This window comes from Gamsiella multidivaricata, assembly GCF_025024155.1.
Source record: "Gamsiella multidivaricata strain RSA 2152 chromosome Unknown BC939scaffold_22, whole genome shotgun sequence".
Taxonomy (NCBI): Eukaryota; Fungi; Mortierellomycota; class Mortierellomycetes; order Mortierellales; family Mortierellaceae; genus Gamsiella; species Gamsiella multidivaricata.
The window spans coordinates 154236-180758 of NW_026251730.1; the positions used below are offsets into that span (position 1 = coordinate 154236).

The following is a 26523-nucleotide window of genomic DNA, read 5'->3' on the forward strand; positions in this document are numbered from 1 at the left end:
CAGGTACTGCGAGACCAGCTGTCCAAGAGCGAAACAGCGCTCAACCAGCTCCAAAAGATTAACAGGTCTCTATCCAAGGACCATGACCGCGCTGACAAGCTGGCGGAACAGGTTCAGACGCTCAAGGCCGACATCCGTGGCTGTGAGGCGCAAATCAAAGATGCAAACAAGTCTCTCGAGGGCCTTGAGGGTTACAAGAAGCACGCCGAGGATTTGGAAGATGAGCTGAATGATATTCGTGACCAGGTCGAGGTCCAAGAGAAGCACTTGACCTATCTTGAGGACGCTATGCTGGCCCACGAGAACTGTGGGTTTGAGATGCAGCAGCTGGAAGATCAGGCCGAGCAGCTCCAGACACAGCTGCGTGAGAAAGAGGATGAGATCCGCGGACTTCGAGAAGCGAACATGGAGCTGAAAGTCAAAGACAGCCGTATCCAGACGCTTCAAGAGGAGATAAAGGCGGCTCGGCTCGAGATGGAGGCTAAAGACCAAGCGGTTCAGCAGCTGAAGCAGAAGTCAAGCCATGACCTGGACAAGGTCAGCTCGACAGCCAGCAGTATGAGAACCGAGGTCGAAGGTCTTCGTGAACAACTCCGCGTCAAGACTGTCGAGTTGGAGAGCGCCAACGGAAAGATCGAGGAACTCGGAGCCGAGAAGGAAATGAACATGACCCTGACCGTCGAGATAACGAGTCTCGAGAGAATGATTCTGGAGAAGGACCGCCAACTGGCCCATCTAGACAAGATGTGCGAGAGCATGAGGGACCGCGCTCGTCAGATGGAAGGCCTGGAGGCCCAGGTTAAGGAGTTGTGCCAATCTCTGGCGCAATCTAATAAGGACCAGGCTGCTGCCTCATCGACTGCCAGCAAGCTCGTAGTCGAGGTCGAGTCGTTGCGCGAGCAGCTTTCGCAGAAGGAGCAGGAACTGAGCCAGATGAACAACATCGCCGCAGAGCTTGAGACAAAGTCGAAGCAGAACAAGGAGAACTTGACCAGGATCGCTGCACTAGAAGAGTCCTCTAAGCTTCATCAGGCTCAAACGCAACGGGCTGAGGAGGAGATCAATATGTTGGAGGGAGAGGTTCAAGCGATGGAGGCTTATCTCGGTCATCTGCAGAAGGAGCTCCATAGTAAGGCCTCGAGTCTTCACGCTGCGGTTGAGCAGTCGAGCGAAGATCGCGAGGCGATGACCGAGCAGCTGCAGGAGTCGCGTACGCAGAATGTGGATCTGAAGAAGCAGCTGAAGCAGGCTGAGGCGGATACGAAGGAACGGATTCGAGAGAAGGAGGAACAGATAGCTGCTCTGAAGAATGAACTGGAAAACTGGAGTAAGCATGAAGAGGGGTGGGTCATCAAGGTACCGATCGTCGTCTTTGTATTGCTGTCTGCAATGCTGTTTTCTTTTTATATCAAAATGTTCATTGCTTTTTTTTTTTTTTTTTTTTTAAAAAAAAAAAAAATAATGTCTCTTCGATATTCTACAGGCCACAGATATGACAAACGAGCTCGTCTATAGCACAGATGTCCTTCGTCGCAAAGAAAGGGTAATCAAAGACCTTAAATACAAGCTGGAAGAGCAATACATCGAGATCAGCCGTCTGAATGAGGCCGTCAACACTGCGCGCCATGACCTCCACAATGACCGTAAGCGACGAGCCTCAGAGATGGACGACGAAAAGGCTGCCCTCAACATGACTATTGAAGAGCTCCAGGCCCGCATTCAACACCTCGAGAAGAGAATCCGTCTCGACCATGATCACGAGGTCCGCGAGCAGGTCCGTGAGCTCACCTACTGGAAGCAGACGTCGATCGAACAAACCAAGGAATGGGAGGCGACCGTGCAGCGCCTCGAGAGCGAGAAGAGACGACACATCGCTGATACGACCCAGGCTGAGCAAAAGATCTCTGCGCTCCAATCCAAGTTGAACGAGACGGACGTCTGGAGGACAAAGGCAATCGAGCAGGCCAAGACGTTGACGACGATGGTCGCGACGCTGGAGAAGGACCTCGGGATGCTGAAGAGTGCCCTTGCCCAGCATGATGCAAACGATTCGGATGTCATGGAGAGAATTCAAACACTCACGGCCCAGATCGAATCGATGGAGGCCAAGAAGGAGGAGCTGAGCCGCGCGGTTAGGGATAAAGACGGACAGATTGAAGAGATGGAGGAGCGCTTACGAAGTGAGGTGACTAGCTACAAGGCTCGTCTTGCGGATGCACGTCGGGAGTCGATGGCCAAGGACAACAAGATCGAGATATTAAACTCTCGCATTGCGGAGCACACCAGGTAACGCGTTCGAACACTACTTTTTTTTTTTTTTTTTTTGGATGGTTTTACTGAAAGATCTACTCTGCCACTACTTTTTCTTCGATTACATATTAGACAAAATGCCGATCTTGAGTCGCGTGCAGCTAAGGATAGCGAGTCCCTCTCCATGCTCGAAAACACGCTCGATCGGCTCCGTTCGGCACTCGCGAACCAAATGGAAAGCTATAAATCCCTCGAGCACAAATACCGCTCCGCCCTCGCCCTCCATTCCTCCCAAAACCAAAAACTCTCCTACCTCGAAGACTCCTTCTCCCGGATCACCGCTGAAGACTCTCACAAGTACAAACGCCTCCAATCACATTCCCGCCTTCTCGTCAAGGACCTCGAGGGTGCCCTCCAAAGGATCAAGGAACTCCAGCTCGAGATCCACAAGGCCTCACGATCCTACCACGAAACCCTGGCCCAGCTCCAGAACGCCCGTGTTACGATCTCAAAGATGGTCCCTACCGAAGAGGCGAACCACGACCTGTGCGCCACCCGTATCCACGCGGGCGAACGAGAAGTCGCCGAGCTCTCCGCGCGTATTGCGATGATGAATGAGAAGACTACGCGGTTGATGAATGAGCAGGACGCACGGAAGCAGGCCTGGAAGAAGATGGAGGCCGGGTACAGGGACCGGGTCCAGTTGATGACGAGGAACCTGGACCTGCTGGAAATGCAGCTCCAGAGCGCGGAGCAGGAGCGGGATGGGGAGCGAGAGGGTCGAGCGAAGGATCGGGCGATGGCCGAGGTGGAGAGACAGGCTCGGGAAGAGATGGTCCAGTCGTTAAGGAGGACGCAGATGCAGATGCAAGAGCAGTACACGGCAATGGAGCAAAGGATGAGGAGGGAAGCGAGCGTGAATAAGGATATGGCAGCGCTGCTCGCGAAGGCGAAGGAGAGCATCAGGTATGACTCTGCTGAAGAGCTACGTCCACTGGATGAACTGGAGAAGGTAATATTGATGTCGTACGCTGTATGTCAGGGGCCCTTGGTTTGGGGCGCGTCTTGGTCTTTTTTTTACTAATTGTTGCAATTTTCGGTTGTTGTTATGGCTGTTGTAGGAGCTCAAGTCGAGAGAGGCGGTTGTTGAAGGAACCTTGGAGGTCACTCGGGGCCGACTGGACAGTGGCGCGTTTTTGGATAGCCAGGGCTCTCAATACGCACTGTGAGAGATCTTCCTCTTTGTACAACCACGACAACAATGACAACACCAACAACAACAACAACAACAACAACAACAGTAACAACAGTGAAATAAGATGAACAGGATGGGCTGGCTGTGGCCAGGGTTGAGCAGAGTACCCATGTGTACATATATCGTAAACATGCCCGTTGCATTGGGAAACAGACACTGTTCTTTTGTGGCTGGATGGATCTTTTCTACTAGAAATTTATATGTTAAAAAAAAAAAGAAAAAAAGCCGGACATACCCGTTTCTGAAAACGCGTTTTTGCGGTCTTATGGTTGTGAGCGTAAACATTGGTCGATCCTCCTTGTGGCACCTCCGCAACAGCGTGTAATCGCAACTGGACACCCAGTGAAGATGCCTTCTGTCCCGGTCTCTCGTCAATGCATCCCTCAATAGGGTTTGGTCGACAGTGTCCCGGATAGGATTAGATCGGCATTGTCATTGTCATGGATAAAGAAGGGCTCATGGGGCGAAGGAATGCGAAAAATGCGCGCTAACTGGATTCGGCGGACAAAACACAACACAACGGCGGGTCGGTCCAGCTCAGATGACAGGCAAGAAGTTCATGGAACATAGCATACACAGCAGGTACACGTAGTCCCTTAATGATGTTAGTCTGGACCCTGCTTGGTGCCAGTAACGACACGGATGTATGTAATACAGGCGTGAGTTGCAGCGATGGCTCCAGCCAGGTATTGAGTGCATTCTCCATTCTGGATCCGACGTCTGCAGTAGGGATGGTTTTGTAATTAGAGGGTGGAGCACACCTCGGCCCCCTTGTAAATCAAATATTTTTTGGTAAGGAAGTGTGTGTACATCCACATCTTCCTCCATTGAACCACTTGGAATGCATCTCCATCAACACGGCTTCACAAAACAACCACTCAGGCCCGCGGTGCGTCATGCGGGCAGAGGGAACTAGTCTGTATAGAAATATAGGATCTCTCTACCGAATGGGCACTCATGAGTGGAGCCAATTCTAGCTGAATCACTAGCTTACTCGCTCACACTTTGGCTGCGCCAGGAGCCATCGGCATTTATTTCTAGTCATCTTATTCGTGCCTTCGACGACGTGCCATGGCAGCCCAATTCATTTTTTTTTTTGATCGTCCGACAATTGATGTCTTTTTGGGATGGCGTCCATTTTTATTCCTCTCTTTGGCTTGGGCTACCTGCCAAAAGCGGTTTGATCGCAGGCAATAACTTGTTTCTCCGGGAAAAATATTAAAGGACGACCGATGGAGAGGGAAAGTGCGAGTGCGAGTGCGAGTGAAATAGGGAAAAGGCAAAAGCAACTCCCCAGCTTCCTCTGGGCCTGTCTCTGGTCGCTGCGTCCCTCAGAACCCAATGGTGTCGCATTTGGTGTTTCGTAGACTTGGCCCGCCTAGTATTAAAGGCCGGCACCTTTGGGGGATCCCCCCTGCACCTTTACACCTTTGCACCCTCGATGTCCCACTGCTTCGTTGTTCCCTCCCATCCCTCTGCCTGTCCCTTTGAGCCGTCTTATGCTGCGTGCGTGCGCATCGGTCCTGCTCCGTTTGCACTTGCCCCAAGTCGTAACCTTATTCCTCCGCCGCTTCATCTGTGGGCGGGTTTGTCTCGTCCCTCTTTTACCGCTCCATTGGTTCGCTCCCTTTTTGCTCTCTTCGCTCCTCACCCTTTCCTTTTTCATTTTCATTTTTCACACATTTATTTTGCTTGATTGCTGCTTCACTCTCCAACTTTATCCCCACCTTTAAATTCTATAACACTATTCTAGTCCGCTCGTTGCACACACACACACCCACACCCCCTCCACCCCACAGGATGTCCGATACTCCAGCAGTAGCCGTCATGCCCACATCCATTTCTTCACGTTTCAACCCGCTCACCATCCCCGAGATCATCGCCATGATCGGCCAGCTGATCCCTCTCACACACAGAGCAACCTATACCGATCCCTTCAACCCAACCCGCACTACCACAACCTTCATCTTTGCCCCAAGGGACCTCCTCGCCTGCACGGCCGTCTCCCGCGCCTGGCGTCGGGTCCTCCTCCCGATCCTCTGGCGGTCCTACGATAGCGCCCTCATGCGCTACGTGCCCCTGGCGGCTCTGCAGATCAATAGTGTCCATTTCCAATCGTTTAGGGATCAGTTTGGGCACCATCATCCCGGGCCGTTCTACTCGACCAATCTGAGGCGGCTTATTATCTCGCAGCAGCACAGCTGGACCGTGCCGTTCATGCTCTCCAATCCTGGGCTACAGCACCTTACCTGGACAGGGCTGGGGCATCCTTTCCTGGATAGGGAGTACTCTGCATTGATGAAGCTCGCCAATTTGAGGGATCTCTGTCTGTCGAACTGGAACCTTATCGGTCGACAATTGGCCTTGGTCCTCTGTGCGAGCCCTCAACTGTCGCGACTCAGCTTGAGCTCTATCGATGGTGTTCAGGATCTGGAGGGGATGTCGACCCTCTATGCGCTGGAGGAGATCAGTCTCGGCTTTGTGCCGCTGAACAGCCTATGTTTACTAGACCTGGTACGATTCTGTCCGAGTTTGCGCAGAATCTCGTTCTTAGGGACATGGATTCCGGAGCAGGAACGAGATCTGATGACGCTGAGCAAGAGAATGCGAGTTTGCTGTCCGGATCTGTGTTCGATCCAGTTTACGGCGGCGTATTGTTTCGGGACCGATATGTTTAACACTCTCGAGGACCCAGAGTATGCGGCCATGGCCCAGAGTGCACAAAATTTAAACCGCTTCGCGATGGAGATCCCGTGCCTGGGTCCGATGTTGACGAGCTCGTTGATCAGTCAGTTCGAGTCGCTCGTGGCGGTTAATCTTTGTATCCGACGTAGGATCCAGCATCACCATCCGCATGACGGAGGAGGTATAGATGGTGGAGGGAACGGGACTGGAGCCGGAGCTGGAGCTGGAGCTGGAACTGGCATCGGCAGCTTTGATTGTACTCAGCATTCGGATATTGTCAACACGGCTAGGATTTTAAGCACCTGCAGTCGTCTCCAGGTGTTCCGGTTGTCGAGTGCCGAAGACGTGATCGAGACGGATGCTGTACTCGGACTATTCGCGACTCCCTGGGCATGCCTTGGACTAGAGGTCTTGTCGCTCGACCAGATCTCGTTGGTTGCAGGGTGGAAGCAAGATCGACAGAATTCGATGGTGGACACGTTTGAGGGTGATGGGTGGTATGTACAGTCGAAGGCGAACATGTCGCTTGCATCAGTGGCGCGCAAGGCAACGACGGCGACTGATTTGGCAGCACTGGCGCATTTGGGCATGACGACATCGGGAACGACAGTGCCGAATGAGTTGGATGCTGTCCTGTGGACTTTTGGGTCAGAGTTCAGGAAGAAGTTGTTGCCGCAGATCGGTCTGTTGACGGCCCTGAGGGAGTTCCGTCTGAACAAGGTCCCATACGTCAGGGATACCATCGTTTGAAGTCCTCAGGACAATTCCATCAGTACCAACACGACCGCTGGGGGGGGGGGGGGGGTGTTTTAAGCACATCGATGCCAACACCTTGTCTACCGCCTTCGGTCTGTACATCACTCCTTCAATGTTTGTGCTCTGTGTTTTTTTTTTTTTTAGCCTCGACATCAAACTTGAATAAGCGCTTCATGAAAACCATGACTAAAACATGGCGCCTCTTTCATCCGAGGGTTTGTCATTGTAACAAGAGCAAGCGGGGGCCCGCTCCTCCCTCTTCCCCCCTAGGGAAGGAAGAGACGGTGCCGTTACCACTACAATGGGTTTCGCGATGGGACCCGTTCTTTTTGCGCATGTATTCTATCACGATTAGACAGATCTATTGCTCCTCCCTCCTGTCCCCTTCCCCCAGCCTTTTTACATTATACCATACTTTTGGACGCCTTGGCCATCTTTCTGCCATAAACAACAACAACAACCATTTTACATTCTGACAAATGCTATGAGTGCCCCTCCCACCTGTTTAATCTGGCTCTGAAAAATATGCTGGATGATGTACTTTAGCGTAAAAAAAAAAACTGATGCGTTCTGCAGGGTATCGACAGAGCTTTTTTTGTTGATTGTTTACGCCTTTCAAGAAGAAGAAAAAAAAGAATGCGGCAAATGGCCTGCCCATGTCCTCAGGAACCGGCGAGATGAGAGGGTTCAGGTTGGTAACTACCCGTTCATTCGTTCGTTCGTTCGTTTCTTTCTTTCTTTCTTTTTTTTTTTTTTTTTTTTTTTTTTTTTTGGTCGTCCTCCTCACATTAAAATCTCCCCCTCAATGGCACTAAAGAAGGTCGTCCCACCAACACCCCAGTCCCAGCGCCTCCGCCCATACTCAGAACCTTATCAGGGTATTCACTGTCCTTGTTCCTCGGATAACCTCCTCGATAAGTCGCCGTCATTGACAGCAGCAGACACCAACGCGTTCGGATCCTGGACCGAAAATGAGGTCGACTCGAACATCACCGTGACCTGATCCGACGACGACGGAGACAAAGGTCCAGCAGGCGGCTTCGCCATCTGTTGCTGCTGCTGATGCTGCTGATGCTGCTGCTGCTGCTGCTGCTGCTGCTGGTGGTGTTGTTGGTCCTGCAGAGTATCCCTATGCTGTCTGTGCTGGTCTAAGCTCGGCTGTTCCTTCGAAAAAGCAGGCGCCGATCGACTGTTGCGCATCCCATACATCTGCTGGATTTGTACCTGTGACAGCTGTGCCCTTTGATTCGAGTACTGATGCTGCATCTGCTGCTGCTGTGCATAGATCTCCATCAGCGTCTGGGGCGGACCGCGCGAGGAAATACCACCACCATGTCTCGATGATTGTGCTCCTTGACCATTAGCACCGCTACCGCTAATGTTGTTGTTACTGTTGTTATTGTTGTTGCTGTAGCTGTTGTTCGAGCTTCCGTTGCTGGACGTGCTTCGGAGTCGTGAACTGCCGCCGTAGACAGACGCCGGCGGCGGCCCCGTGTACTGGTATTGGTTCTGGTACTGCGACGGAGACTGATGTGGATACTGTGGCGGCTGCGCCCTCATTCCTTCCGTGAGCACATTCGATGACGCGGAACGGGTGCGAGGTGCTCTCCACTGTTGTAGATTCAAGTTCGTTGGAATTGCAGAAACCCCTGGCTGGGAAGATGGTACAGCTGTGGAGGGGTACCTGGCAGGAAGCAATCCATTGCCTGCAGATCGTGAGCGGGATTCCATGGGCATACCTCCTGTACCTGCGCCTGCTCCTGTATTGCCGCCATTGGATTCTAGTCCGTCTCTGGAATCGAGTGACTGGTCTTGGAGATGGTTGTTACCGCTGAGAGAGAGTGATCGGCGGATGCTGACCACATCTATACGATTTCATTCGTTAGGTAGGCGCGAAAAGAGTGTGAGAATCTAGCATCGGTTCCATTTACTCCTCTTCTCGCAAAAACCTGCTCAGTTGTTCCTTCCCGGCGCATCGAGTGAGGGTAAGGAAGGTTCTCATCTTCAAAGTGCACGCCCACACGTTGTTAAAGCACGCACCCCCGTCCGGTCGGGGTTAACGATGTTCGTTTTAATTATTATTATGCTTAAGGCACTGTAAAAAATATATGATGTTGAGATGTGGCGACGGGGGAAACTGAAATGGACAATACCAATAGAGTGGGAAAAATGGGAGAAAAAACAAACGAAAACAGTGGTTTTTTTAGACCTCAAGGAGGAAAGGAGATATTAAGCTGTCGCAGGGTTGGTTGGATACCAGGAGAGATGGACATTATGGAGAGGGCGGTTTTAGCCCTGTGGACTCTTTGGTGTTGTCGATGTGTGTGTAATGTGTGTGTGGGAGTAGGAGTTGTGCGATAGAGCATGGTATATGTAGTGTGCGTGCCATGGTGCGTAACGTTGTGTGCCCCCGTCCCAGAACCCCTCATTACGGACGCTTCCCATTCTTATTTTTGTGGGCGTGTGAGGGTGTTTGTGTGATCAAAGACCTTATCGTCGCAACTCTGCCACCGTGCTGCTGCTCTCACCTTCATTTCGACTCGATCCTGCGTGCGTTGTGTTCCCTTCGCTGACTCCATCGCCGTTCGCCATTGATGACCCTCCGCCTCCTCCATTGTTAGCGCTCTTGCCATTGACCCCGTTCAGGCCATCCTGTTGATTCAAAGATAAGGATAACGGGTCATCGCTGTTAACTGCGGCTGCTGCTGCTGCGGCGGCGGCGGCATGCTTCCGCTTGTGTTTCTTCATGACCACCTCCAAGTACTTGTCCGTCTTGATGAACTTGGGCACTGAATCTGTCGACATTAGTCGGAAAATGTGATCGTGGATCAGATCAAACAGCGAGATGTGAATCAATTCCTTCTGACCACCCTTCTCACCACCATCGCTTGCATCCGCTGGAGAAGGCGATGTTGGGAGTGAAGATGGTGTCGGTGGTAGGCTGGCGTTGTTGATATTGCCGCCGTCAGGTGTCGTCACAGTCGTCACAGTCGATGTCTCCATGCTGCGGACGACTGCCTGCATGTACTCTGTGATATCCTGCCTCATCTGGTGTGGCAGGTTTACCTCGCGGGGGGCACCCGAGGCCAAGTAGGTCTCAAAGATAGCGAACGCTTGTGTGCAAATCTGTTTTTCGAGCTCACGGAGCGAGGGCGGATATGCAAAGCCCATGTTGTTCGGTTCAGGTCCCGTTTCCGATATGTTGTACGCCTTGGCCGATGTGATCAGTCCTTTGAACTTGGTCTTGTAGTCGACTACCTCAAAGTAAAACGAAAGATTCTCCTCACAAAAGTTTTGTTTCAGGAAACTCTTGAATAGGTCGCGCACAGGTGCGTCCGAGAGAATACCGTTGAGGCGGCTCGTGTTCGATGTCGTTGACTGTGCGGAACTCATAGGGAGCGAGAGTCGTGTGCTTCCCGCTCCTCCGGCGCTGGCACCCACTGACTCCCGGCCTGAGGATGATGGCGCATACGAGGACATGGGTCCATTTTCCGAAAGCGTGATCTGAAACGCAGGGTCATTCAAGATCTGGGACAATCGTCGAGTCGGTCCGGACTTATTCGAGTCTTCGTTGTACTGCAGTGTCGAGAGACTGACCTCGTCCATGGACCTACGTCTCTCTTGTGCGATCGAGATGGGCAGGCGAGCCAGGTTGCTGGACGTGAGCTTGAACTGGGTTGAGAGCAAGTTGGTCTCTGGACTGCTTCGCTCTGCCTTCGAACCGGCCGTGCTTCGCTCTATGTATCCGAGCGTATCAAATAGACAAACTAATTAGTTTTGGTGTCCGACATCAGTATCCTTGTTGAGAAGAAAAAAAAATACGTTGGCGAGACCGAAACACAAACAAGCAACAGACATTCTTCATGTTCTTACCATCCATCCAATCATTATGAATGCTACCGCAGCAGTCATCAAGGCTCTTCCAGCCTGCAAGAGCTCGTCCTGTTTCAGTGAGGTGGTAGAGTGCCGAGTTACCAGTCTTGAAAATTGACGGGCCATTCGTATTTTCTTCGCCAACTTGCTCAATGTATCTTGCATTGACCATTTCCTGACAGATACAGATCGCCTCCTCCTTGCTGATCACGGTCGAGTAGTCCAACAGCCATTCCACAGCCGCCTTGCCATAGAAAGTGTCCTTGTAGGTCTCCGAGTTGAATTGCTGGTCCTTGACCTCAACACCGTTAGAGAGGTCCATCACGAATGGTGCACGGTATTTTGCTTCAGCAGTCGAAGACATAGAACTCATTGGGGAGTCCGCCCCAGGATCGGTTCGGGCCGTATTCGGCTCAGGCCCCGCGAATCGCTTGAAAATGATATCGACTTGCTTCTCGGTCAAGATGATAGCGTCCTCGTTTTCTTCACGCTCCAAAAACACCAGATTCGTTGCTGAGTTTGCCGTGATGTGTCGACTCTCCCCGATCGGCAATTTGTTTCGCACCACAAATTTGGCCAGCAGATATGCGCCCTTGGGTGTGACCTGATACAGCCCACGGCTCTGAAACTCGCGCTTTGAGGAGTCTGTTGCGCATTCGAGTAATCGGGCGTCCATGAATGTCTGGCAGAGATTTCGGGACATGTCGCGCGAGAGCGAGAATTGGGTCGTTGTCACATGTGTGATGATTCTTGTTGGGTCATTTGGATCTGACTCACGATTAGACTGGGTCACTTGTAGATTGCCTAGGTTCCCAATGGCTCCCTCAGCAGTGAAGCTGTTCGGGTAGCTTCTCCACCTGATCTTGCGGTTCTCGATTCGAAGCGAGACCATCAGGGTGGAGAAGATGTCGAACATGCCCTAGAGAAAATATGTAGCACAGATATGTTAGCCTTGGGCTCATTTATGATTGGACGAATAAATACGCGTCGTCTAGAAACTGTTCTGCGTTCTCATTGGTCCATTGTCCACAAAGAGCTCAACTATATTTTTTCCACAATGGAAAAACAAATAAAGAACACGACTAAGCGTGGTGGTAGCAATGATTTTTCGCACTCCCTTTCTCATGCTGCATAGATAAAAGGTCGTATTCGGATAAGGTTCAGTGGGGCAGATGGTATGAAACAGGGGCAAGGAGAGATGTGTGGGCTGCGTTAACGCATTATCCGAAAAAATCGCATCTGTGCAGCATCCAGGGGGTGGGGGGATATATTTTGTCTGGGCCTCGTGTCCTATGCGGCGCATGTTACACATAGCTATTCATGCACCGTGCCCTTGCAGAGAAATAAGAGTCCTTGCCGTAGTGTTTCGCATTCGATGTGGACAGGCGCCAAAAGCGTAAAGTCGGCCTCAAAAGATGAAAGCCATGGAGAGAAAAACTGCATAAAGCTAATGCAAGGAGAAATTACTAGAGCCTTTTGTGTATGGCTCCAGACCGAAGACCATCGTTCTCAACCTGGATGTGCCCATAAAGACAACGAAGATATGGTCAAGACTCACCTTGGCAAAGGCGCGACCCGAGGTTGTAGTCTTCATGGTGTCCTGCTCGTGTATTCTTTGTATATTGCTCGAAAACGACTTGACAGCGCCGCTCTAAGGAATGGGACTGGTCGTGCCGACTTTTTTATGGACCCAAAGATGAATTTGATTGGTCCAATGTACTTGTTGGTTGTTGTTGTGATGGCGGTAGTGCTGATGCTACGTTCTCTGACTGATGTGTAATATCGAAGGTGTTCAGTTTCTTTTAAACTCTCTAGTATGCAAACGCGGTGTAACAGAGAGTGAGCGCGAGCCCTAGTCCAAAAGACGCACAACGGATGTACCCAGGTACGGTCATGGAAGTGCCAAGGGAATTTAGAGATTGATCAATAAGAACGAGATGGAGAAAGGAACAGCATCAAGGACCATGCACATACCCCCAGAAATGAGAAATGAAAATGCGAGGTCCTCAGCAACGAAGAGAGCGTGGTGAGGAGGTTGTCACGAGGGGTTAGTGAAGGATGATGATAGGGTGCAGTACCTACTTAACGTCCGCGAGGAGACAGAAACGGTAGAGAATGACGATCACGCGAAAGGGATTAGCGAGAATGAAAAAGCAAAGCGAAAGGAGGAAAGAAAGAGAGAGTAGAGGTTCTTTTTGCGGTGTCAGAGCGAGTTTTTTAAGCGGTCGTAAGGTAAGTATCTTCAAGAATAAGCGGGCAGGTGGATAGCAAATGAATGAAAGAAAGAGAGAAAGGACAAATGAAAGAAGACCGGCAGTGTATGCTCAAAGGGAGCATACGAGCATACGCAGCCACGGATCGTGCATGAATACGCGAATGCGGGAGGAGCTCCCAACCTGTGCTCTCGGCATCACCAACGCGCCCACGAACTGGCTACCTAACCCCGTACTTTCGCCTCCCTCTTTCCCCCTCCCAGATCCCACTCCGCATTCATTATCTTGCCGGTGCCAATTCCCTTTTTGAGTCCCCGCAGCAAGCACACTAGCCATGCTAGGTCAACACTAAGGCAACAACAGCAGCGAGCCTTTCCCCCCCCCCCTCCCCTCTTCCTCCTCTTTCTTCTCTCTAAAACCCCATAACGATGAACGATTTTCAAGGAGCTCCTTCTGTCGTTAAACAGGTTTATGCTACCATGCCCATTTAAGGGGTTATTGAACTTTGGTATATACAAAAGAATGAAAGGCGTTTGCGTTCAACAACGTTCTCCTGGTGGATTCTCACGAATTCTGCTCGGAAGGGAAGACCTTTTTTTTATTTTTTATTTTTCGTTTGGCAAAGATATTCATGAAAAAGGGTAGAGCCGTTATGCGGACGATGTCCGAGGAATGTTCCAACCCGCGTACGTCTCGGCTTCATTAAAATCGTCAAGCTCAAGAAGCGCGAAGGCGTACCGGCGTAATCGATGCCATCTTTCAGGACGTATTGTATGCACCGGCAATGTTTCGTGCAAGGACCTTCGTGTCTTTGCTCGGGCCAAGTCACTGTGTAGAACCCTTTTTATTATTGAGAGAGAAAGAATAAGTAGCAATGCTATTGGTCCATTGCTTTTTTTTGCAACCTTAAAATTGCATGGCAGTGCGTGATAAAAAAAAATAAAAAATAGAGGCCCCATCCCCATCCAGAAGTTGAACAAACATCGAAAGAGAGCGCTCTCAGACGAAAGGGACTGCACAGAGAAAAGAGCGAGCGCGTTATGGATTTGCGCCAACGGACAGGATTTGGAATCATCTGCTGTACTTCAAACAAGAGGCTCTATGCTGGGAGAGACACACAGAAAAGCAGGGTGAGATTGTTGAGCAGCAGCCTTTTTCTTTTTATAGTCTATTTATGTGAACACCCAGCCTGGCTGCAGAGAGAACCGTTTAACCAAAAAAGAAAAAAAAAGCGAGGCGAATGGGCAAATATAATCCCGGAAAAGAACGGCGCCGTTTTGCAGACAATGTGACCATGTCGTGAGCAGCAGCAGGCCAACAAAAATAAAAATAACGGCCATAAGTAAAATGGTGGCTGCGCCCAGGTGCAAGAACGAATAAAGTGCACTCGATTACTTTGAACTGAGCAAACGGACACTTCATACTGTGGCGGCATGTGGAGAAAAGGGGGGTTGGTGCGAGGTGATGATCAGGATGGGAATGATGAGATGAACTGTCGATGGGGACGATCAGCAAAAATGGTGCAGTAGGAAAAGTGGACGAGCGATGCCTGTGGATGCTCATACTATGCTGCCATGTCCTTGGTACTCCTTGACTCCTTCGCTCCCCGATTTTGTTCAGGGTGAAGAATCTGCTTAGGCGCCACGCGAGCCGTGCCGCGTCCAGCGTCAAACCGGTCTCCTCATCTTCATTAATTGCCATGCTATGGGCTGTCGTGCTCTACAAAAACAGTTGTATAGATCAAAATGTACTTTTTACGTTTTTAATTCTCGGCAAGAAAAAGAGGATCCCCTCGCAGAGGATGATGACCTTCACTTGGAAATGGCATCCTCGTTGATGATATCGATCGGTACAGCATCAAATGGGGTGAACCCAAAGATTCTTCCCAGGAAGCTGACCTCGCCCTGCAACGCAGCCTTCACGTTCTTGGGGATGCGGAAACCATGCCCCTCGCCCTCAAAGAGTACATAGGCCACAGGTAGGCCCCGCTTCTTGAGCGCATTGACCATCAGCTCCGCCTGATTGGGAGGCACAACTTTATCTTCCGCTCCCTGGAAGAACGCGCAAGGGCACGTAATCTTGTCTGCAGAGTACAATGGCGATCTCTCCAGATAAAGATCCCGTGCAGCTGGGTAAGGTCCAATCAAGCTCTCGGGGTAAAGCAACTCAAACTTGTGCGTATCCTTAGCCAAGACCTCGAGATCGCCGATGCCATAGTGGCTCACACCAGCCTTGAACACGTCCCTGAACGCCAAGCAGGCCAATGTGCTGTAACCACCGGCACTTCCGCCAACGATCGCCAACTTGTTGCCATCGACATCGCCTCTCTCGACCAGGTATGTCGCAGCAGCACTGCAATCATCCACATCGATCACTCCCCACTTTGTGCGCAGACTGTTGCGGAACGCACGGCCGTAGCCGGTCGAACCACCATAGTTGACAGCGACGCATCCGAATCCACGGGAGGTGAAGTAGTTGATGCTCCAGTTTAGGTCGGACGCATATGCTCCTGTGGGTCCACCATGAGACAAAACGCGGAGTGGAGGAAGAGTTCCCTCAGGCGCAACATAATCCGCGTTCGTAGGTGGGTAATAAAGCGCGTAGGCCACTGGAAACAAGAAATAAATGATAGAATCTCGCATTAGTCAAACCAACCTTACTAAGCACAAAATAAAATCATCAACTGAAAAAGATACCAGACATTCGTACCGCGGCCACCTGTGGACTTAAAGGTCAAGGACTCGGGTTTGGAAATCCAACCCTTGGGGACCTCAACGGTGCTCGACTTCATCAAAACCTCGTAGGCTCTGGTGTGCAGGTTGTAGCTGATGATCTGTGCCGGGATATTATAGCTTCCAACGTCGAGGAGAAGAATGTCGTCCTGACCATCCGTAGAGGCGTAAATGGACTTGATGGTCTGGAACTCTGTAGGGATATCCTGAAGGGTCTTGGTCTTGGCGTCAATAACCGCAAGGTTGTAGACGCCTGGGAGAATAAATAAAGACATCCTTTTTTAGATTGGGCGAACAAAAGTAGTCCTATTCATTGTGTCTTGAATCCATGCTGAAATGATACGTACCATTCTTGATATAGGAGCACGCAATCTTGGTACAATCCGACTTCAACGGGTAGTATGATCTGCCGGCAAATCTCCAGGCAGGATCTACCAAATACAATAGTCGGTAAATTAGCACCATGGTTGAGAACGTCCTATTCGCGCAATACAAAAAAAAAAAAAAAAAAAAAAGGCAACAGAGATAGAAACCGAAGTATCGACGGTACCTTGAAATTCTGCCTCCATTGGTTGCGAGAGGACGAGCTCCGGTTTGCCCCCAGCCTTGTAACTGTACAGGTTCCAGAATCCAGTCTTGTCATTGATAAAGTACAGAGTTCCGTCCTTTGCAAAGCGAGGCTGGTTCGTGCTCTCCTCATTGTTCTTGTCGTCACCAGCAAGGAGAGTCTGGGATGCAACCTTGATGGAAGCATCCGAGATGTCGAGATGGTTGTAGTACAACTGCGTGTGATCCCAGGTCATGAAGGGGTGATTCCACGAGTAATACGCAAACTCGCTGGGGTTGGCTGGGTTGAAGCGAGGGGCAGAATAAAAGTCGGCGCCTTCGGCCAAGATCTCAACATTGGGTTCCTTGGTATCAAGACGGACAACGACGAGGGTGTTGATCACAGTCTGGGGAGTGTCCTCGGTGTGATCCTCACGCACACAGATCAAGAACTTTTCCGAGGGATGAATCTCGATATCGGCGTATCTCCAGGCCTTGTTTTCGGGTGTCAAAGGTGTAGTTTCCTTGGTAGCCAAGTTGACCTTGTACAGTCGCGAGTCTACATCATTGCTGGAGATGAGAAAGTCGCTTCCAAGGGTGAAGGTGCCGCCACCATATTCGTGAACACGCGAGCGGGCATGGAAGGGTTCCGGTGTGAGTTCAGAGGTGACGCCCTCAGCACTGCGAGTCATAATGGTAGTGCGACCATTGGTAGCGCCGCTGAGCTCGCCCCAGTACAGGGCACCTGTACCCTCGTGCTTGAGCAAGTTTGAGATGCTCACGGTGGACGACGTGATGAAGTTGACGTCGATGGGTGACTTCCACTCGCCTATATGTATTTTAGTCAAACCAAGAGTTAATTCTTATGGTCCCTATCCATGCTGTGCTTCATGGACACGTCTTTCCATGAGTGATATCGAAATGGTCACTTCGCGCGTAGCCAATTTGGTCCGCACCCATGAAGCCCTGGGCACCAAGTGTCTGGCACTCCACGAAGTATCAAGTGCTGGGTATACTGCGTAATAAAACGCCAGCACTAAATAGTCGGCACGTCTCTGAGAACCCATGCGTGTCAATTAATTCGCATTAGCCACTGTAAAGAACCGGTGTATTAGATAGCGCCAGCTCTCAGATAGGCGCCACGAAAAAGTGATGCACGACCAGTTCACCAAGGGATGACCCTAGATGTCGGCAGTGCTCATTCTTTTTTTTTTTTTTTTTTTTTTTTTCAGGAACAACAATCAGGGGGGCTGAGATGCCTGCAAGAGGAATAAACCAGGCGGCACTTACCGTATGGCGCAACAGTAGGGGTCATGATGAGAATAAAGGACTTGGCGTGAAGAAAGTGGAGAGGAGGAGAGATGGAGATTAGGGATGAACATGGAAAACGTCTGGCAAAATAGAATACTCGGCCCTATCCCAAAATGCTCCCGGCAGTGTGGGAACGCAATTGTGTCCAAATATGGAGTGTAATTCTGGTTCTCCCCCCCATGCGAGCAATTACGGTCCTTCTGCACAACGATGCTTCTTTATCAAACTAAGGACCCAAATGATAAAGCTTGGAAAGACCTTCTAGTCAGCTAGCTGCAATCTGAAAAAAAAAAGAGATTCAAGAGATTGCTAGACAAGGATTCGATCAGATCAACTGAACATCTACTCATCCCGCTGAGCACATGACGATTTACGTTCATGTACTCCTCGTACTTTTTGCGCCACCAATTTCCATTCAGCGAGAAGATACACTTGTATGGAAACGATATTTATTTAGGCTCAACCAAAAGTATCCCAAGGTAATGCACACCGGGCACAGTTGGTACCCGTCAAGTCTGCAGATTTAATCACTGGGCGGCACCAAGTGGGTCCGATTGCCAGCGTCGAATTGCTTGTAGATTTCTCTAATCCAATAATCCTCCAGGAAGAGATGTACTGTTTCCCCGTAGTGAACTTGGTGCCATGAAGGCGGTGCTTATAGCTGGTAGAGCCTGCGATGGCTGGCACGACGTTCATGCTCTGAATAGATCGCCCTGTACCTGTAATTCGCACATGCGCTCAACGTTCGATCCGTGCACTGCCACGCGACCACACGGTGTCTTGTTAGCGTACTCGATTTTGTCGACACCCGCTTGTGTTTGATACGTCCACAAACATCATCACAGAGAGAGAAGGGAACCACTGCCACCACGCATACGCAATCCCAAATGTATGAAGGATTACTTGCAAATATAAATCTCTGCTGATCAAGAGGGGGGAGGGATGTCTTCCAACTATTGGGCCATGATCTTAGTTGACTTGATCGAATAGTGAGGACTGACGACGAAAAGTGCGGTGCTGTCCTCTAGAAGTGCATTTACGGTGGATGAGAACACTGGCGGGAAAGTGCACATGGAGTAAAGGCGTTTTCGCTTCTGTTTATATCACGCGCTGTATGCGGCGGAACTTCCTTGGTGGATTCAGTCTGGATAAGCAGAAACATTTACATAATTTTTTTTAATGTATAAATTGGATTTTTAAACGCTCTGACCTGTTCAACTACCCCGAGCCATATTTTTTTCTTTTTTCAAAAACTTTTACACCCGCCAAGAATGAGGCCTTTACCACAACAGACCGTAAAGGATGCGACGATCCGGCTTAGAAACGGAGAATCCATCCGCCAAGTCGCCAAGTCTCTCCAGATCTCAGCCGCATCTGTCTCCAGGATCCGTCAAACAGACGAGGAAAATATCCCGAATGCGGAAATAGGCCGGCCATCAAAGGCCACCAAGAAGACCAAGGCTCTGCTTGCTCGCCATTTCCGCTCAGGGAAGGCTACCACCCTTCGCGAGGGCCAGCAACTTATCCAATCGGTACTAGGAATCAAGGTCCATCCAGAGACAGTCCGGAACTATCTTGAGCAGCAGGGTCTGAAAGCAACTCTTCGACCGAGGAAGCCCAATCTGTCCTCGAGTCAAATCGCAGCACGCTATGAATTCGCCAAGGCACATTTGAACTGGACCGTCGATGACTGGAAGCATGTTATGTTCTCGGATGAGACGATTATCAGCAGGATTGAGATTATTAGCAACAACATCAGGATGCTCCGTAGTCAAGATCCCGACAGGAAGAACACCCAGCCTGGGCAGGTCCGGAATTCCACGCAGGGCGGAAGAAGAGAAAAATTCATGATCTGGGGCTGCATGACATATCATGGCGTAGGCGACGCTTGTTGGCTTCAGGAAAAGGTCAATGCGCCAGTGTACTTGGATGTGGTCCAGGAGTACGTTCTCGCTTCTCGAGATTGGTATCGCATGAATCGGAAGAAATTTATTTTCCAGCAGGACACGACCAGGATCCATACAGCAGCCGTAGTCATGAAGTTCTTTGAGAAATCCAAGGTTACACTCTTGGATTGGCCCGCAAATTCCTCGGACATCAACCCTATCGAGCACGTTTGGGCGCACCTTGAGCATCGGCTGGACCAGTATCCCGAGGCTCCAAGTTCGATGGAAGAGCTCTGGGAGCGTATTCAGGACATATGGACAGCGGTCCCTCTCGATCTCCTGCACGAGTTGTATGAAAACATGCCCGGGTGTATGGAGAAGCTCTATCGCAACAATGGAGGTCATATTAAGTATTAAAGTAGGGATGGTCAATTTCGGAAGGCGGAAGGGGTTTCGAATGGGGTCAACATTATGAGCCCCGAGTGCCTTGTTCAACAGCACACTCAACTTCGCATGCAGCTTCATATAATATCTGTGACTGTCATATGAAAAAAGAGCACTTCTTTGAGAACCAATTTGATGCACAGCGATTCTAATCTTGACTAAAAGCTGTGTATAAAAATATAACGACGATCGCGAATTGAAAAACGCGTCAGTTATGACCTCCAGCGCCGTATCAAACCGGTATGTCCTTAGACGGGCTCGTCAAGAAGAGGCATTTCGGGCACGGAAGACTCCGCGCCTCAGAGCACTTCTTATGGAGCCGATGTTCACATTCCAGCACCACCGAGCATTCTATGGGCTCCAGGCAGTACACGCAGACATCGCACTTGTCCACATCGGTCGATTCTATCAATAAACGTTCCTAGGTTGTCTGGTTGCCGGAGTCGTACACCTCGTAATCTGCTTTAGGGTCCACAACCTTCTACTCTGATGTATACTGCTCCTTTGAAGCCTTGATTCCGTGGAAGCGGTACTTGCATTTCGTGAAGCCGACGGTAACAGGAACGACCCCCACTTTCTGTTCCTTGCAATTGGGACATTGGAAGGTAGTGCACGCCAATTCGAATTGGCCAAATTCTCGCGGGCAGATGACTCGGTACCCGGACGTGCAGTCGCATTGACATTCAACGTTGGTCCCGTAAGATACCTTGCGTCCTCGTGGAGCTGAAGGCGATGACTTGCGATGAAGCAGACCTGTACTGTTAGAGATGTCGGGGAACACCGTCCCTACAGAGACACTTGCCATGGTGCAGTTTGTTACCAAGCCACCTGTCGCCAAGGCACTTGCCACCAACAGACCTGTTAATAACACCTCTCGGACTAGCTCTCTCCATGTACTCTTGGTTTGAACCTCGACTGGAGAAGCGCTAAATGTTTTTGGCTAAACGCTCAGGGCTCGTGTCAGGCTTTGGCCCGGCTTCAAGGATTGATAAGTAAGAATGCTGCCGAAGATCGAGTAATCGGACAGAGACTCCTTTAGGTCGTTGATAAGGATGCCGTTGACTTACAGGAAACGTCTGTGGGCGGTGATTTCGTCCTCCTGGAACGCGTGTGAGATGCACAACAGGAAGAAGAAGACGGGCTCGTTCGGCCGGGAGCGCACGGAGATGGACTTGCCAGGCTCGGCAGCGATGAGAACGGCAAGACTGGAGGCAGACATTAGTAGCAGCGGCGAAAATGATTGTGGTTGGAGGTGAAAGAGGCGAGCGCCAATGCACAGTGGATGAGTAGAGACGAAAGAAACAACGGCAGGTTTTATGTAGACGACGCAGGACCTGTGGATGCTACTCTGCCGAGGTACTGCATGACGAACAGTGCGATGTCCCATTTGTTCTCCCGAGACGTATCTTTATACTTCGTTCCCTTGAAGGAACCCCCACCCCCCTGGGACAAACAAGCGAGCGTAATACGCACTATCTATTTCCTTGGCGTTTGCTCCTTCAAGCTGCAGTGCCGTCAATCAAATGTGCATTGAACCTGCACAGCGGACACGACCCCATCCAGGCCGCATAACACTCTCCATGGAACCTGTGTCCACATCCCAGCGGCTTCACATTCCTCATTGGCTCCAAACAAATCGTACAATCCTCGCATTCATCCATCTTTGCGCTCTCGATCACCAACCTCCTCCAAGTCGTCTGGTTCCCCGCATCGAACACCTCATACCCGGCCTCGGACCTCACATACTTCCAATCAGAAGTATACTGCTCCCCCGTCGCTGACTTGATCCCATGGAACCTGTACTTGCAGTTCGAGAACCCAACCGTGACAGGAACAACCCGTTCGTTTTCTTGTTTACAATTTGGGCAACAGAAAGTCGAGCGCGAGAGTTCGAGCATCCCGGTGCCCTTCGGACAGATCACTCTGTACTTGGGAGTACAACTGCATCGGCACTCGACGTTGGTTCCGTTGTCCACAGCGCGTCCCCGAGGAGCCCTATCCGAGAACTGAATGTTGCGGACGTTCTTCGTATCGGATACGTCCGCAAACAACACCCCCGAGACCGCAGGTGGGCCACCGCCTCGCAAACTAAGCACCAAATGAAGTGTCGATCCGAACAAGATTCTGTAGTCCTGAAGAGTTCTCCAGTCTTCAAGTTGCTTACCCGAAAAAATGAGTCTTTGATCCTGCGCAAGAATTCCAGTTTTCTCCTCAATCACGACCTTGATGCTCTCGATGGAGCGCAGGGCCTTGTAGGGCAGGACTAGAGTTTTGTCCGTGAGTGTTCGGACAAAGAACTGGGATTCTGACGGTTTGAGGGAGAGATAGGTGAGGCCATTGCCGTAGATTCGGTAGAACGAAAGGGGTTGCTGGAGGTCCTTCATAGGGACCCCATTGATGAAGAGGGAGCGCGCGTATGTCGTGGTCGTGGCCTCGGAGAGGAGATGGGAGATGCGTTGAAGGAGGAAGAAGACAGGCTCGTGAGGGTGGGAGCGCACGGAGATGGACTTGCCAGGCACGGTAGCGATAAGGACTTCGACGGATGTAGCGGACATTGGGGGCGGTGGTGAGAACGAGTGTGAAAGAAGGAAGGAAGGGTGGAGCAAAGAAGATGGCGATGAGATGTGAAGTGGAAAATACAGGACAGCGGGAAGGGGTTTGCATGATGGTAACCTTTCAATTACACGAATGAATGCTGTATACGCACTTCTTCCCGTTCCCCCCGAAACACACTTCCTTCCTTATGCTTCGCCATTTTCAACCACGTTTCTACCGAATATGCGGTTCAATACAATTGACCTTCCAGGTTCTATTGTGATTGGGAAAGAACCTTGGGCGAACACTTGATGCCTCACTCATTTTTTGAAATATAAATTTTTAAGGAGTTGCGAGGGGGGCCGCGGACGCGTCGTGCTCTTCAGGAAACTGAGGTGGAGTGGTTTGTTTTATTGCATTAAAGTCGGACTGATATTGACCAAATGTCTGTTAAATCTACACAACGGACATGATCTCTTCCAGCCATCACAACACGCGCCATGGAACCGATGTCCACAACCCAACGCCTGCATCGCACTCATTGGCTCTAGACAAATCGCACAATCCTCACAACCATCTGTCCTCGCGCTCTCAATCACCAGTCTCCTCCAAGTGGTCTGGTTATCGACATCGAAAAGCTCGTATCCATCCTCGAATGTTACGATTTTCTGGTCAGAGGTATACTGCATCCCCGTCGCTGACTTGATCCCATAGAACCTGTACTTGTAATTCGAAAACCCAACCGTTATCGGTACAATTCTGCCGCCGGCCATCCAGCAGTTCGGGCATTGAAACGTCTTGCGCGAGAGCTCGATCCTCCTGAAATTTTCAATACAGATAACTCGATATCTAGGCGTGCAACTGCACTTGCACTCTATATTAGTCCCATATCCTGCTGTCCGTCCCTGAGGTGCATCCTCCGAAAACTGCAGGTTCATCACCCCAGTTCTGTTCGACACATCCGCGAACTCGATCCCCAGGGCTGGACCAGCACCACCACCGCCGCACAGGGATAGCACCAAATGCACGGTGGATCCTTCAATGATATTCTAGTCCTGTATGGTATTCGGGTCCTGGAGTTGCTGTCCCGCAAAGGCAAATCTCTAATATTTTGGGGGGATCCCTTCCTTTTTCTGGATCATGATCGTGATCCACATGATAGAGTATCGATAATTGACGTTGAACTCAAGGGTCTTGCCAGTCAGTGTTTTGACATTGATCCGCAGCTGTGTGCCCTTCTTCAGGGAGTGATAGGCCAGACCGCCTCCGTGGATGATGTACTCGAACAGGGGCTGTTCCAAGTCGTTGAGAGGGATCCCGTTGATTGCGAGTGAGCGTTGGTAGGTCGTGGGGTCGTCCTCTTGAAGGGCCTGGACGATACGCTCGAGGAGCATAAAGATGGGTTCGTGAGGCTGAGATCGAACGGAGATGAACTTGCCGGGCTCGTCGGCGATGACGTCGTCGGTGGAAGTAGCCATTGATTTTCGCTGGCTATGGAGATGTTTGCTGGTAGATGGGAGAGGGAGAGCGAGGGATAGATTTTTTAGCACCGCCTTCACAGAAGTGTCGTTCTGGAGAAACTCTTCCTGTGAGATGCACTTTTAACCTACGATAACATCGACCAAGTAAGTGTCTATTGCCATGCCGTACAGCACTCTTAACTCCCGCGCCGTGTTTATCGATTCCACATAAACTCATGCTGTTCTCACACTCATCCGTACATACCTTGTTGAAAAGTAAGGTTCCGACATTAGCAGGCTCTCTGCTTGGATGGAACGCATAGGATACTGAGTGTAGCACCGCCACAGTATTTGCAGTACTGGACCTTTGGGGTCAAGCGATAAATAGTCTGCCCATTCGGCTAGTAAATTTTTTGGCAGAGTCGCCGGCACCTACCTTCATTGTATAAATAACGGCTTCGTGGCACCGGTGGTCCGGAGTGAGATGGTCTTAAGGAAACATCAGAAGGAGTGTTTCTACTTGAGGACGTGTGTAATAGCCATTGAGTGTTAGAAGCGCACCGAGGTAGGCATGGATAGGGTTGGTCGTGTTTTTTGAGCGATTTCAGCGTACGACGCATGGACGAGGCGAAAGCACCGATCGTCCTCGGCAAAGGACAATGACGTGCGATCCCGAAGCCATAATCACAACTGTCGAAAGCTTACGAATTACGGAAACGGCTGAAGTTGATACTCTTGAGGCAACGACGGAAGCAATCGAGTTTGAGGATAGACGGGATGTGTTTTGAGCTTGAATGGCCATTAAAAGCAACCCAGGAAGTCATCGAACAGTTCTGAGTCATCCATGGAAAACGGGGGCCAAGGGAAGGCGTCCAGATACGCAGTAGATCGAGAACGAGAGAAATTAGGCGTGGCTGGGCCTATGTCTGTTGAAGGTTGGCCCCGTGAGACATGGTAAAAAGAGAAAGAGTGAATTGAGTCTTTTTCACGTGAGGTGGAAAAACTGTTGACTTTGATGTACAAACACACGAACCCTGGAACAAGCGATATCTTTTTTATATTTTATTTCAGGCAACATCAAAAGCGAAGTAAATCTGCAAACGCGTTTCAAGGGACGATACAGCCCTTCACCAAAGTCGTATTGTGCTCGCACAGCGGACACTTCCCCTGCTGTGAGCCAGAGCACCTCATGTGAAGCCTGTGCGTACATCCATACGCCAGTGTCTCGGCCATCGGTTCCAGACAAATCAAGCACTTGTCAAGGTCATCGACCCTCGCACTCTCAATAATCAGCCGCTGCCACTTTATCTGATCGCCGGAATCAAACAGCTCATAGCAATCCTCAGGCCTGACGATCTTCCAGTCAGAGGTATACTGTTCTCCTGTATCCTTGATCCCATGGACCCGATACTTGCAGTCCACGAATCCCGCCGTGATGGGGCGCCCGTCCTCTTGGTTGCAGACCGGGCATCGAAACTTCCTTTGGGATACCTCAGTCTGCCCAAGGAACTGCGGGCAAATCACTGGGTATTCAGAGGTACAATTGCACCAGCACTCAACATTTGTTCCTCGTCCAACATTGCGTCCTGGTGGAGCGGTGTTTGTGAGCAGTTTCATCTGCATATCCACTGGCTCGAACGTACCCACGGGCCTCGCGTCTGAGGTGCCGCAGGGACCGTTTACAAGCACTTGAGGAAACATGGCCAAGGCGCCGTTCTGGATATTATCGGAGTCCTGAAGCTCCTTCTCCAAGGAATATAGTTTAAAGAGTTCCTGAGGTATGCCGGTTTCTCCCCTGATCAGACTCTTGACATATGCAGTGGAGACGTTAGGGTTGCAATTGAAGGGGAGGATGTTACCGTCAAGGGTTTTAACAAGGAGAGGACAAGTTCTGGGCTTGATTGCGCGGTAGGTGATAACGTTGCCAAAGACGCGATGGAACGACAGGGGCTTATTCTCATCGTGTATAGGGATGCCATTGATGAACAGAGTGCGCACATAAATCTCGGTTAAGTCTTCGCGGAGTGCGAGGGAGATGCGCCCGAAGATGACGGAGATGGGTTCGTTCAAGGTGGTGTTGATGACGACGGACTTGACGGGCCCGCCTACGATGAGGATTAGGACGCCGAAGGGGATATTTGACCAATTGACCATAGTGCGAAGAAGAAGTGTGGAAGGTAAGTTGTGGTAGAAGAAGAGAGGGAGAGAAAGACGAATGGGCGTAGTCGCAGGTGCTATCTTGTAGACGCGACAAGGCACAGCAAAAAAGCATATAGGAATAATAACAAGGCATACGGATACTGACGGATCCCATAGGCCGCTAGAAAATATTCACGGCTTACGTTTTTATTTGGTGGCAAAGCACATCGTGCCCTCCTTTCTTTTCATTTCTTGAACACCATCGCCATTACCCACTCGCCGCCTTCGTCGTTCCTTCTCATCCCTCATGAACTCATTTGACTTTCCTGGAACAACACTCGTCCGAGTCGGTTCGCGAATCACCCAGGTCCGGACATTCTTCAGGTAAGCCATCAACTGACCCTCGATTCCTGTCTATGTAGATGCAGGACAGGACCC

The 26523-nt window shown here is 50.5% G+C and overlaps 7 protein-coding genes across 7 annotated transcripts; 2 read left to right on the forward strand and 5 right to left on the reverse strand.

Moving 5' to 3' along the window:
* Nucleotides 1-5305: 5305 nt before the first annotated feature.
* Nucleotides 5306-6675, forward strand: BC939DRAFT_475855 (uncharacterized protein; the record flags this gene model as incomplete). The annotated part of the gene is made up of 2 exons (XM_051558540.1): nucleotides 5306-6019; nucleotides 6481-6675. The coding sequence occupies 2 exons, from the start codon at nucleotides 5306-5308 to the stop codon at nucleotides 6673-6675; spliced, it is 909 nt and encodes a 302-aa protein (XP_051413664.1).
* A 306-nt stretch (nucleotides 6676-6981) lies between these two features.
* On the forward strand, nucleotides 6982-7697 carry BC939DRAFT_447101 (uncharacterized protein). The gene has a single exon (XM_051555048.1). The coding sequence runs from the start codon at nucleotides 7012-7014 to the stop codon at nucleotides 7420-7422; it is 411 nt and encodes a 136-aa protein (XP_051413665.1). The 5' UTR covers nucleotides 6982-7011; the 3' UTR covers nucleotides 7423-7697.
* Nucleotides 7698-9304: 1607 nt separating this feature from the next.
* BC939DRAFT_115718 (uncharacterized protein) lies at nucleotides 9305-12521 on the reverse strand. The gene is made up of 3 exons (XM_051549958.1): nucleotides 12378-12521; nucleotides 10820-11738; nucleotides 9305-10713 (listed from the first exon to the last, which is right to left on the reverse strand). Exons 1-3 carry the CDS (start codon nucleotides 12411-12413, stop codon nucleotides 9437-9439), a joined length of 2232 nt encoding a protein of 743 aa, XP_051413666.1. The 5' UTR covers nucleotides 12414-12521; the 3' UTR covers nucleotides 9305-9436.
* Nucleotides 12522-14843: 2322 nt separating this feature from the next.
* On the reverse strand, nucleotides 14844-17625 carry BC939DRAFT_501843 (peptidase-like protein S9; the record flags this gene model as incomplete). Its single annotated transcript, XM_051560216.1, has 5 exons — nucleotides 14844-15640; nucleotides 15742-16017; nucleotides 16112-16195; nucleotides 16315-17139; nucleotides 17601-17625. 5 exons carry the CDS (start codon nucleotides 17623-17625, stop codon nucleotides 14844-14846), a joined length of 2007 nt encoding a protein of 668 aa, XP_051413667.1.
* Nucleotides 17626-20432: 2807 nt separating this feature from the next.
* Nucleotides 20433-21170, reverse strand: BC939DRAFT_501845 (uncharacterized protein; the record flags this gene model as incomplete). Its single annotated transcript, XM_051560217.1, has 2 exons — nucleotides 20433-20877; nucleotides 21019-21170. 2 exons carry the CDS (start codon nucleotides 21168-21170, stop codon nucleotides 20433-20435), a joined length of 597 nt encoding a protein of 198 aa, XP_051413668.1.
* A 280-nt stretch (nucleotides 21171-21450) lies between these two features.
* BC939DRAFT_501846 (uncharacterized protein) lies at nucleotides 21451-22506 on the reverse strand (the record flags this gene model as incomplete). The annotated part of the gene is made up of 1 exon (XM_051560218.1): nucleotides 21451-22506. The coding sequence occupies one exon, from the start codon at nucleotides 22504-22506 to the stop codon at nucleotides 21451-21453; it is 1056 nt and encodes a 351-aa protein (XP_051413669.1).
* Nucleotides 22507-23589: 1083 nt separating this feature from the next.
* BC939DRAFT_501847 (uncharacterized protein) lies at nucleotides 23590-26100 on the reverse strand (the record flags this gene model as incomplete). The annotated part of the gene is made up of 2 exons (XM_051560219.1): nucleotides 23590-23992; nucleotides 25163-26100. The coding sequence occupies 2 exons, from the start codon at nucleotides 26098-26100 to the stop codon at nucleotides 23590-23592; spliced, it is 1341 nt and encodes a 446-aa protein (XP_051413670.1).
* Between the last annotated feature and the right edge of the window lie 423 nt (nucleotides 26101-26523).

What these genes read in the sequence shown, in the direction of transcription:
- BC939DRAFT_447101 (XM_051555048.1), top strand. Translation starts at nt 7,012, where the DNA reads ATGCCAACACCTTGTCTACCGCCTTCGGTCTGTACATCACTCCTTCAA.
- BC939DRAFT_115718 (XM_051549958.1), bottom strand. Translation starts at nt 12,413, where the DNA reads ATGAAGACTACAACCTCGGGTCGCGCCTTTGCCAAG. An exon ending in CGGGTCGCGCCTTTGCCAAG is followed by an intron (nt 11,739 to 12,377) that starts GTGAGTCTTGAC and finishes TATTTTCTCTAG; the next exon opens with GGCATGTTCGACATCTTCTC. An exon ending in TCATAATGATTGGATGGATG is followed by an intron (nt 10,714 to 10,819) that starts GTAAGAACATGA and finishes AAAACTAATTAG; the next exon opens with TTTGTCTATTTGATACGCTC.